General features: G+C 38.7%; 1 protein-coding gene across 2 annotated transcripts; it reads left to right on the top strand.

The window, feature by feature from the left end:
- Positions 1 to 6053: 6053 nt before the first annotated feature.
- On the top strand, positions 6054 to 11597 carry LOC119027851 (serine/threonine-protein kinase/endoribonuclease IRE1a-like). 2 transcript variants are annotated; one of them, XM_037113339.1, is made up of 6 exons: positions 6054 to 6342; positions 8013 to 8721; positions 8822 to 8916; positions 8994 to 9214; positions 9907 to 10027; positions 10096 to 11597. In XM_037113339.1, the coding sequence occupies exons 2-6, from the start codon at positions 8031 to 8033 to the stop codon at positions 10201 to 10203; spliced, it is 1236 nt and encodes a 411-aa protein (XP_036969234.1). In that variant the 5' UTR covers positions 6054 to 6342; positions 8013 to 8030; the 3' UTR covers positions 10204 to 11597. The 2 variants fall into 2 exon arrangements, with proteins under 2 accessions (XP_036969234.1, XP_036969235.1); XM_037113340.1 differs by having other exon boundaries at positions 6058 to 6342; positions 10099 to 11597.
- Positions 11598 to 12113: the final 516 nt, after the last annotated feature.

Below are 12113 nucleotides of genomic sequence, written 5' to 3'. Positions count from 1 at the left end.
TTTTAGACAAAAAATGTCAATATTCCTATGATCACAGCTGGATCGTGTCAATACCATCTTTCTGTTGAGATACTTTTTAACAATCAGAGTGGATTGAATTTAAGCATTTTAGTGAGGTTATTGGAACAGCTAGCAACTGAGGAAAAACTAGATAGCTGCAGTGTACAATATATGTTTTGGCGGGAAAATACATGCCCTTACGTGTGGTAAGTGGTCATTCGGAAAACAATAGGGCCCAAGCAATATACTGTTGCATACAAGATCATGCAATAAGAAATCAAATACAATACCAAATCAGATTCATAACATACTTATTAGACACCCCCTCACTACCAAATAATACTGAAGACACCACACTTCATGCTTCCATATATATATTATGTGTAATATCAAATAAACAGCAATGACAGAAGATTTGTGTCATTATCTAGACATATGGAATGACACACTGTTGAGTAAAACTATGTTGTAAGGCTGTATTTTTAATTATCAGCATTGTTACAAATGTCAGTGAGTTTCTGAGGTGACTTAACATTAGAACAGAACCTTTAGGTTAATTGATATTTTTGTTTGTTTTGTAATTCATATATTCTAAGATAAACTTTTTGTCAGCAGAGTTGAATACTTGATAAAGACTGGCAACAGGGAGGAGGCATCAAACTGCCAAAATGCTGACCTGGAACTGATTTGTTCAATTGAACAGTAAGCCAGAGATGGATCCTTCAGACAGTGGAAAAAGGGTTGCACTAGTGAGTGAAACTCAGCTAAGAGGTCATATTGTGCTAATTTCCAGGTTCATACTTTTATTTGGGGGTCCTAGTAAAATTGGTTTACATACCTTAAACCATAATTTTCAAAAAACACATAATTTTTCTCATGTGGTGCATCACTGCAGCATCCCTTTTCACACTGTCACTTGTGAGTGAGGCATCTCACCTCTGGTCAGGCAGGATGTAGCCAATCAGAGGCAGAGTAGGCCGGGTCATGCCGAACAAGGTAGTGTGATCTAAAATGAAAAAGAGTTTTCAAACTAAAAACAAGCCTAGTTTTTCTGTTAAATGTAGGAAGTCAAAAAGAAAACATGGCACTTAATTTGAGTACATTTGACAAAACTATTTGAAAACAAATCCTGTTTAGTCGCTGGTTCTAAATATTTCACTGGACAGCAGCCCTAATCAGCACTTGGAGTTATAATTCAACTATATGTCATAATCAGCTATTAAAGCCAACCGCCAGAAACTGAGAATGTTATCTGTCAGACCTTATCTTTGATGGCCCTGTCAGTGCAGTATGCATGATTTAAATTAGATTCCTGATCCGTCAGCTACATTCCCTTGAATTATTATTACGATCACAAACAGTTCAAAAGAAGAAGATGCATAACAAATGAAAGCTAAAACACAATGCAGGAGTCATTAAGTCTACTAGCACAAGATGTTATACTTTGGTTATTGGTGTCATTCACCCATATATGCTAGTTTTCAATACTTTGCAATGAAAGGTTCCTTTTCCTTTGCAGTGCCAAAGATGCAGAGAAAGTTAAAGTGATGGAGCTGTTTCCTGATCTCTTCGGATGCGTTTACAAGTTTGCCAAGAGCCAAGGTTGGAATTCAGAGATCCCCCTGAAGGAAATGTTTCAGAGAGAAGACATCGTCACAAGGTTCACAATGCTGTCCACACACGAGGAGCACCTGGGTGTCCCAGTGCAAGAGTCTCAACCAAGCACAACCAGTCCTGGTGTCAAAGAACAACATTAGTCGTAGTGTCCCAATCCAAGCCCAGAGCAAGGCCTCAGCAGCACTGCACAAAGATGGTCCAAGAGGCCTTTTCACACCTGATATCATAATCGCTAAAAGGAAATGTTACGAATAATATTCATGGTGTCTCTTTTCTCTTGAAGTGTCCCAATAAGACCTGGCAGTGAACCAGCATGAACAATACCAGGACCCTGAAACTGAAGCAGCTCAGTGGAATTCAGTCATGATTCATTTTATTATTCACACCTGTGCTTTTACTTACTGTGACACGTCAAAATGTTTCCTGTCAAATAAGCCTGTAAAGTTTTGCATATGTGTATTTTCAAAAGGCTGACAGTAACAGTAAGTAGATTAGAAAGATCAAATAAAAGTACAATTCAAAGGACTTTCTCCTCACTTGTTATGGTTAGAAGTTGTACTTTTTTTTTTTTTTTTTTAAAGATTTTGTACGTTTACATGAGAATCATCATAATCAGGAACTCTTCTTATTTTATTTTGCTACATTTACCTAACACTTCTAGTTGTATCTTACATATTAAGGATCATATAAAAGGGATGTCATATGAACAAAAACATAATGCTTTGTTTGAGTTGGACCAGCCAACCATGTGGGTTGCAAAACTTATAGTTCTTTTCACTGCTTGGTGCATCAATATTACCTGAAAAGAACCTGAAGATGACAATAGTTAAGGTTTCCTATAATTTTACAAGTGTGTGTGTATTTATCCATCATTTAACTAAACTATGTGAGTCATTTTACTTTCTTGATTATCCTATCTCGTTAACCGTTCTGCCATAGTCTCTCACATGTGCTGCCATTTCAGAAAGATTGTAAGAGTAATAAAGAGGTTTGGTTCTGTTCTTTGAAAACACTGAATTCTGACTTACAACCTACAAAATGTACATAAAACAAAGACTGCAATTCCTGTTTGTCACAAATATCTAAATGGGTCTTTGTGCCCGCGTTGAATAAATAAAATGTTCTTTTACAGAAATGTTTTAAACTCAGAAGGTGAAGGGACCTTGTTCATTAATTGAATAGTACTGAAAATATATATATGTATTATTACAACTTGAATAAACATTAGAGCTTTCCAGAATCCCGATTATTTCTTGAGTTTGTTTTTTTACCCCTGTGCAGGAGGTACTCGACCAGCTCTCTGTTTAAAGGGTTAGATCCCTAAACCTACAGAACGGTTGCCAAAAAGTGGGAACTTGAATAGGGATTTTTAGCTGGTAATAAGGAGACTCGCCTAGCTTCTAACTCCCTGAATCCGAGGTTCTTCCCTGCTTCCTCTGGTTTGGCACCTGACATGAATAGACCTTGAGTCAGATACGGCCACCAGCCACGCCCGTTAACGGCAGCTCTAAATGATCTGTGCACTTGGTATGGTGCTAGGATGGATTTTGAGTGCTTTTGGTAAACCCTAAGGGAATGTTTCAATTTGGTTGGCTAGAGTAACCTTTAAGAACCTTTAAGATATTATGTACACTTAACAACTGACTTTTACTTCCATCAAAGAGATATGAAATCAGTGTCCACTACTTTAACTTTAACTATATTATGTTGGTACTATAGACTTTAGCAAGGGCGAAGCATACAGCTCAACATTCATTTCAATTACAATCAATCAATCATTTATTCAAAAATATTTAAAAAATCTAAAGCTGGTAATACTAGATCAAATTAAGAGCTGAGGTCGGTTAAATTACTTGATCTGATCCGAGACGAAGAGGGTTTGGTCGATCCATGGCTTGACTCTCCCTTCCTGCTGAAATCTCCCAAACTTGAGATAAATCACCAACCCTGGCCGAAGGTTTCAAAAATCCCTCGAAGTTGAGACTCTCTCCCAGCAGAGTGAACAAAAGTATTCCAATGCTAAATTATAATCCACAGCTTGTTGGAAAAATGGTTAATCCGATTTATGATCTTATTCCCTTGGTTTGTTGCTGCTGAAGATTTCTTGCAATCCTTTTTGCGATGTCCAGGCTGTTAACGTAATCCGTCTCAGGTGTTGTCTCAGGGCTGGAGCGGGTGGAAGAACGGATTCTAGCCTGTGCTCCTCTCGTCTTATACCCTCTTGCTTCCAATACCAGCTTGGTTGTGTGCCCTTATTTTTGAACATCCCTCCATCCACTGGCTAATCACTCCTCGATTAAGATTTCATAATACCTTAACATGCGCTGGTCAAGGTCTGTGTCCGTGCCCAACGCGTGATCAGGTTCTGACACATCCTCTAGGCCTCATGTTGATCTGACCAGTTCTTTAACATTTCCTCATGTCCTCAGCTCAACACATTTTTACTGATTATCATTAGCTTTATAAACTCTTAATTCATTGGTTTTAATCACATTTTACACTTTTTCACCACATACACAGCCAAGTTCAACTCTGCTACTTCCTTCTTTTTCCTTAACAACCACCTTTGCCCTACTTTGCTTTATCTCAATGCTTTAACATTCAACAACAACCTTCATTACATTACTACCTTCTAATACATTGATTTCAAACACAATCACCTTCATTACATTACTAACCTCTAGTACATTGATTTCAAACATAATCACACATTGCACATTGTTCTACTTTGCAATGCCAGTATTCAACTGTCATTCTGATTATTAGAGACAGAGTGACAAACTTTAAGTGCAGTTCCTTAATTTACCCAGGCACACTGCACCACTCCCTTTCTCACGTCCTCTCCCAATGTCTCACTTGAATGATTTTATCAATGATTATAATACCTTCTCTTTAAAAGGGGCGGCTGTAGCTCAGCGGGTAGAGCATGTGAACCCCACATTGCTCATCAGTGAGGGCCCTGCGATGAACTGGCGACCTGAGACAAGGCTGGGATTGGTTCCAGCAGCAACACCCCGTGACCCCATGGAAAGGGATAAGCGGTTACGGACAATGACATGACATGACATGACATGACATGACATGACCTTCTCTTTAACATGAATTTATGGCAAACATTTTGCAGCAGGCCAAGCTTTAAAATGTTGCAGAATCATTTCAGGACTATGTATGATGTCTGGTGTCTGGCAGGAGTGTAGGTGGTGTGTGTGTGTGTGTGTGTGGGAGTGGGTGTGTGTGCAGCTGTAAGTGCAACATTAATTGAACATCAAGTCTCCCTTCACAGGATACATTACTTTCCTTGCTTTCTTTGTTGCAAACAAAATATTCATAATATTGTGTAGACAGAGCATTAACTTGATTCATTTCTGGGGAATGACTTGATCTTACTAACTGTGAACAGGAAGAGAGAGTGAGTTAGACAAACAGAAAAAAAGATGGAGATGCAGTGGAGACTGACTCACTTTTGGAGCCAGCCTCAAGTGGCCATTCGAGGGACTGCATTGGCTTCATTTCTCAGCTCTCAAGGTTGCCGCTTGGTATATTTTATAAATAAAGTTTCTGATGTATTTTATTCTCTATAAATGTTCCTTGGATTTTTGTGCGTACTACTAGAAGGAGCTCACATACCACCACAGTTTGAGAACAGAAGTACGAGACAGTTTTTAACAACTCATTATAATTTTTTGAGGTGTTGCATCTTCCATCAAACCGAGCCTACCCAGGCAAACAAACCAGTGAGTGATACAGTATAATCATTTACAAACCCTGAAACAATAATTACACATTGTCAATTTTTTTTTTTAAGAGGGTTTGTGTGGTTCAGTGTTTTTACAAAGCTGCTAACAACTTAGCCAGTTAACTCTGATGCAGTGTTTATTTTCAATTATCCAATTACATGATTGTGCCCTTCAGCAGATGGCTGTCAAAGATATGTAAGATGGATGTTAAGAAATGTTTCAGTGTTCAAATGTTTTCAGTGTTACAATGCCATTCACAAACTTTGAGGATTCTGAGTCGCCCAGTGGAACCGAGTGGAAGTGAAGATAAATGAAAAGAGGATTCAGGACTTCAGAGTTTTAGAAGCAGTCAGCAAGAAAAAGCATAACTTCTGATATAAAAGTCTCAAATAGATTAGTTAATTTGTTAACAATGTGTAACCCATGCCTCATGTCTCAAGTCTTTACTTGGCTAGTGAAGTACAATTAATGGACTTTCTCCTTACTTTAGTATATGTGTATATGTTGTTATTGCACGCACAATGTTATTATGTGTCCTCAGATATTGGAATAGGGCATGACAGCATTCAGTCTGTCCTCGAGTAACCTCCACGGAAGAAGCCTGGCAGGTGTGTCCACTTCTAGTTATTAATTTACACAGATTCTGGTAAGATCCATGCCATAAAAGAACCAATCTTATATAAGGCTGCTTGGTCAGCCTTAAACTGTATGACATAAATTGATTGAAACATTTTAGCTTGTTTTTTCAACAAGGCAACAAACTCTTTTTACCACTATACTAATAAATGGTCGGAACATATGACAGCATAACAACCGCTAGTTCCATTTTAATGTGCTTACTCATCAACAATCAGTCCAACCTGTTCAGCAGCTCAGCAGTGCGCATGTGACAGGTGTGGCTGTAACCGGCGAATCGGTCGGTCAGACAAAAAGACGGAGAAAGCTTCAGTACGATTCACGCTCACAGCGCACACCATACTTCAGTGTTGTAAGTATATTCTAAAATATTCTTTTATCAATAAAAGACAGAATTTTCAATAGATAATGTATCCACTTACAATATAGGATTAATCTTTCCAGGTACACTAGTTTTTACTTGTCCTGATGAAGAGCTTGATGGTTATAACACACAGGCACATCTCATCTCCCTCTTGAGTGCCTCAGACTTTTTCAATAATTCTGAACAAATAAGATCCCCAAACAATTTTCCAGTTGAGCAGCACTTCTTGCATTCTGTTTTTGATCAAGACTATTCTTGTTTATGACACTTTCTTCATTATCAGTGAGGATGATCAGTTCATATCATCACTACTTTCAGAACGTTTTACTTACAGATGAGAGTTTTTACTTTTGTACTTCCTTCTTAAACTGAAGATTTCCTACATGAACGGTGAATTCAGGTTGACAGCGTGAATGAGGAAGTTCTGAATCGTAGTTGTTAGTATCGGTCAGGGTGTGGCACATATACTTCTGTCATTAACAATGATCTAAACTTTGACATGCAAATATCTCACTTGGTCAACAGTGAAGATTCTGCCGATATTTGATTTAATAGAGGAGTAACATATTTCCAAGTGGGTCCAGTTATTTTAATGCAGAACAAAAGAAAGAAACTAGACAATTTCCACCGGGAAATCACGCGAGTGAGCTGTGCGCTTTGCCCCGCGACGAAAAAACTATAAAAGCTAAAGCAAAAGTTGAATATCATGTTGATAAGTTGAACTTGTATCTACATTTTAAAGTTTGAATGGTGTGTCTAGGCCAAAGTATGCCAGAGATGTCAACTTTTGAAATCTTTTTTTCCATCTTTTCACCTGGTCTCATTCATTTTGTGTGTGTTTGTGTGCATGTCATTGTGTGTGTGTGTGTGAGTGTGTGTCTGTGTGTGTGTGTGTGTGTGTGTCTGTCACTCTCTCTGTTGGCCCAGCTGATCTCGGTTGCCACGGGGATGGTTGTCACTCAGCCGTAGCAACAGTGACTGAGAAAGCTGATTTCTGAGTGGTTTCAGCCTCACATCTAGGATGTCAAACTAGTGCTATATATTCAAAATCATACATGATATCGGCAAAATGTTTTCATGAGCAAGCCAGAAAGGCCTTAAAGAACACACTCATAAAATTTTGTGGTCCTAGTGTCAGAAATGTGGTAATAGGAGCAAGTTAAATAAGGGTGCAGTTTCGAAAATCCTCTTCCCAATTTACATTGGAGTGAATGGAGCAGGTGAGAGCTACTCTGGTCAGTCAGAGGCAGATAATTAAAAAACTGTAAATCCAACCGATAACGCAGACTCATTGTGAGAAAGAAGACAAGTGTGGCCACAACTTTGGAAAATATCACTGTTTTGAGCGTAATTTGTGGCCAAGATCGTCACAAAAAGACAACGTTTCTGAGTTTGTTTTTTTTTTAGAATTGATAAAGTGGTAACTAGGGCACACTGTGAACAGGTGGTTTATCTATTTCAGTAGAAGGTGAGTGGCTTTATCAGTCTTTAATATTAGAAAATTGATTAGATTACTAATAAAATGCAATGATAGATTAATGTGAATTCAACCTGTGCCACATTTGAATACACATCCTAAATTCTTTGCAGCTTGTCTGAAGTTTAAAATGGCTCGAAATGTTATAATAGTAATATTATGTCTTTGTCTTTTTTTACAGTTACCCCGAAGAAGAGAAATGTGCATCTTAGAACTACTGCAAATTTGCTTTCCCAAAATGACAGTTAAATTATTAATGTACAACAAAATTAAGCTAAATCAAGAAGACCAATGTGATGAAGTGTCCACTGCTGCAAGTGATCAGACAGCAGTGGAGTCAAGCTCAGCTTTAATGCCATCTCACCGCAATACTTCACAGAAATGGCGACCAATAAGCAAGAGATGGAGAGAAAAAATAGAGAAGCTGATTAGCACTGATGGAAGCAGAATGACCAGAGTTGGGAGCATGATTTATGTGAATGATAAAGAGTTCCGCATCGCGAAGGGCAGTGATGGTACTGACGTCTTCTTGGGGCTGAGAGATGATGGCGCTGAGGTCGCTATCAAGAGAATGACTAAAAGCAATTATCAAACTCTGATGAATGAGTTGGGATTTCTACGACTTCCTGAACTTGATCATCCATTTATTTTACGATATATTGACTTTGCAGAGGATGAGAACTTTGAATATCTTGGTCTTCAGCTTTGTGAATACACCCTGGAAGAATATATCACAAAAGAGTTGAGTTTAGATAAAGATGAAGATAAGAAAGATAAAAGAGAGGTGGAAAAGAAACTTGTCAAACAGGTTCTCCAGGGCTTAAAGGTGCTTCACTCTCACAACCCTCCAATTCTCCACTGTGATCTCAAACTACTGAATGTTTTGATTGGTGAGAGCAGTTCAAATATTAAAAAATAACAATATTTGAATTAATATATATGAAAAATGATTTTAATGTCTGAGTTTGTCTTCTTTGATTTGTCCTGCAGATGTTACCGGGAGGGTGAGATTAGCTGATTTTGGCAGTAGCAGACAGTTACCTGAAGACGCCAACATACTATATGAGTGTAGCACTGATATACAGGTCAGATTTACTGCTATGTCAACTGAATCAATGACTTGGAGAAAATACTGCTTGTAACTGTTCTCTTAATTCTCAAGGTGGCGGGGATGCTGATTTATCATATCCTTTCTGGAGGACACCATCCTTTTGGCGACAAACCATGTGATGCTAAGGACATTCATAAAGGTTTGTACACGTTGGACCATGTTGAAGATGTGGTGGCAAAGGACCTCATCAAGTGGATGATCAGTAAAGAACCAGAGAACAGACCCACAGTGGAACAATGCTTGAAGCATCCATACTTCTGGGCCACTAAAAGGTAAAGAAGATAGATAGATGAATTAAATTTCTGTTTTTGTTATTGGCATATAAACTATTGTTTGGTAAGTCTGTGATCACGAGTGAAATATTATACTTTGGATACCACCTGACTTGGATCACCCATCCAAACACCACTGGAGACCAAGTAGATCCATGATGCCCCACCAGGAACACACAACATCAGAAATGGCCCAAGGAATGTGAAAAAAGTGCTTGAGGCATGACCTGGCCTCCAGATATATTACTAAACAATAATAATAGACAAGTTGCGCTGCCATCAGTGCATGACGTGGGCTGGTACGCAGTAGAGGAAATTTTACATTTTGCCCATTGCCGTTCCTGGACTCATTTCTGTCCTCTCCACATCAAGCTAGGGACACAGAAGATGTGGAAGTGCAGCAAAGTGCTGTTTACTTCCTTTCAGCTCCCATGTTACCCAGTTGTGCAGTTCGGACAGAGCACACTGCAGTGAGGACCTCCACGCCCAGCTAATGCTTTATAGAGCACGTGCCAAACAGTGTGCATGTTCAGTCATGTGGGCTGGTTTCTGTAAAAATCCTTTTCATGTCTAGTTAGAGGTTATGAAATATGTTTTGACAACTGTTTTGTTGTCAGTGAATATTGTACCATACTTTTTAAGGTTCTCTTTATTTTAGCAACTCAAATATCCAAAATCTAACTGTTTTTCAGGAAAGTTGAATACTTGATAAAGACTGGAAAAAGGGAGGAGGCATCAAACTGCCGAAATGCTGACCCAGAACTCATTTGCTCAATGGAACAATATGGATCCTTCAGACAGTGGAAAAATAAGGTGACGGGAACAGGAAAACTGTCACTTCTGTAAGTCCTATTTCTTATGTCTAATTATATTTTCCTTAGCAGTTCCCAGCAGAGTTGGTCCAGAAAGTGGAGAAATGGGCAAAGAAACCCTACCCTGACCACATACTGGGATTACTGCGCTTCATCCGAAATGCTCACGAGCACTAGTAAGTCATGCAGGGCCTAAAAATTACTTAAATTAAATTAGATTAAAAACCTTTATTTGACAGTAGAGAGACCCGAAAGGGAGAAAGATCCAACTGGGGTCCACTGCGTTCCTGGCTCTAACAACTCGACTACCTGTGCACCCGACTATAGTTACACTTTATAAGCACTAGAAAAATAATTATACACTGAAGAGAGCTATATGGTTTGGTTGTTTTAAAAGTCAACAAAGCATAGCTTTAAGACACATCTTAATAATTTCTATTACATTCCACTACATGTCAGAGGTGTCTTTCACAAACCGTGTCTGCCAAACATTTCTATGACAGGTTTTTAATACTTTGTAATAATATGTTCCTTTTCCTTTGCAGTGCCAAGGAGGCAGATCAAGTTGATTTAATGTCAACGTTTCCTGATCTCTTTGGAAACGTTTTCATATTTGCCAAGGCACGGGGGTGGAATTCAGAGCCCCCCTTGAAAGAAATGTTTTAAAGAGACGAAATCGAAACTATTACATACGCAAGAACTACTATGGAATAAGGCTGAATATCTGGATATGAACATTCAAGATATTAACATCGAAAAAGAAACAATATCGCCCCGCACGTACAGCTCTGGCAGTCACAACAAACGTGATATTTATAATTGCCCATGAATGCACCGCTAAGGCCAGCCAACGACAAACCTCATTTCACGCATGCTGTGGATCAACAGCTAAAGCTACCTAATGACAAACATACGAGGGTGGGAGTGAGGATGACGGACTCGCACAAACAACAAACAAAATTTAGCGATGTATTCAGATCATTGGGGAAAGACGTGAAATGTATTATTTGTGTAAATGCTGAAGGCATTCTATATATATCGTGTGTCAATAATAAACAATATTTAACCCCACATTTGCATAAAGTAAGCATATTTATTGACTGACTTAGCTGATCCTGAAAACTTAAAAAATGTCCCTTTAAGGTACGTCTTTAACAGATAATAAATGTGCGATTCATTACTGATTAATCACGAGCGATTAATTGTTATTAAATATTTTGATTGACAGCCCTAATGAAAACATTAGACAATCTGACTCTATTAAGGCCTTTAAATCTAAATTCAAAATGTGTGTTTCTGACCTAACCTTTAATTAATCCCTGGCTTCAGTTGATAGCTTCTTCAGTGGGTCAGTCTCAGTCTTAATGAGTTAACTATAGTATTAGAATTCACATTGTCCTGCCAATGAGAAACAATTAATGTTTATTCTGATAAACATGCCATTTCTCAACTTCTTTTTCTTTTCTTTTTTTTCCCCACGAGCTGCAAGCTTTGCCACTCTCTCAGGAGGATAAAGCTCTCTATAGCTTTATCCTCCTTCTCCCCCTCCTCCTCTTTTTCCTCCTCCTCCTCCTCCTCCTCCTCTTTCTCCTCCTCCTCCTATCTTTTCATTCAGACTCCCCTCTGATGGACCATGGGCCCCTGCGAGCATCCCTCTCTCCTGGCTCTGACTGCCCATCACTTTGACAGATCATACCTCTACTGGATCATTGCTCTCCGTTGCTTTACTATGTATATATCTTAATATATCAAAAATCTATATTTCTGTAAAATGTGATACCTCTCTGATCTTTTCTGTTTTACTGCTAATTATCTTGTGTGGCCTGCCCTGTTCCAGGTCACTCACATTGGAGAGGAGGTTGTGTGCACCACTTGGCAATGCTTTTGCCTGCTGAGTCATCCTCTGGATCCACGCACTTTACACATATTATATAATTTGTATCAGATATACTGTCAATGTAATTTGTAAATTGTGATTGTGTTGTTCTGTTCTGTACATACGACATCTATTGCATGTCTGTCCGTCCTGGAAGAGGGATCCCTCCCCTGTGGCTCTTCCTGAGGTTTCTTCCATTTCTTTTTTTTTC

Source organism: Acanthopagrus latus, chromosome 10 (genome assembly GCF_904848185.1).
Source record: "Acanthopagrus latus isolate v.2019 chromosome 10, fAcaLat1.1, whole genome shotgun sequence".
In the NCBI taxonomy this organism is placed as follows: Eukaryota; Metazoa; Chordata; class Actinopteri; order Spariformes; family Sparidae; genus Acanthopagrus; species Acanthopagrus latus.
This window is presented reverse-complemented; position numbering and strand designations above follow the sequence as displayed.

Bases quoted from the DNA above. Each gene is read 5' to 3' on its own strand.
- LOC119027851 (XM_037113339.1), top strand. From the start codon at position 8,031: ATGTGCATCTTAGAACTACTGCAAATTTGCTTTCCCAAAATGACAGTT. The intron at 8,722-8,821 runs GTGAGAGCAGTT...TTTGTCCTGCAG, and splicing joins ACTACTGAATGTTTTGATTG to ATGTTACCGGGAGGGTGAGA. The intron at 8,917-8,993 runs GTCAGATTTACT...TTAATTCTCAAG, and splicing joins AGTGTAGCACTGATATACAG to GTGGCGGGGATGCTGATTTA.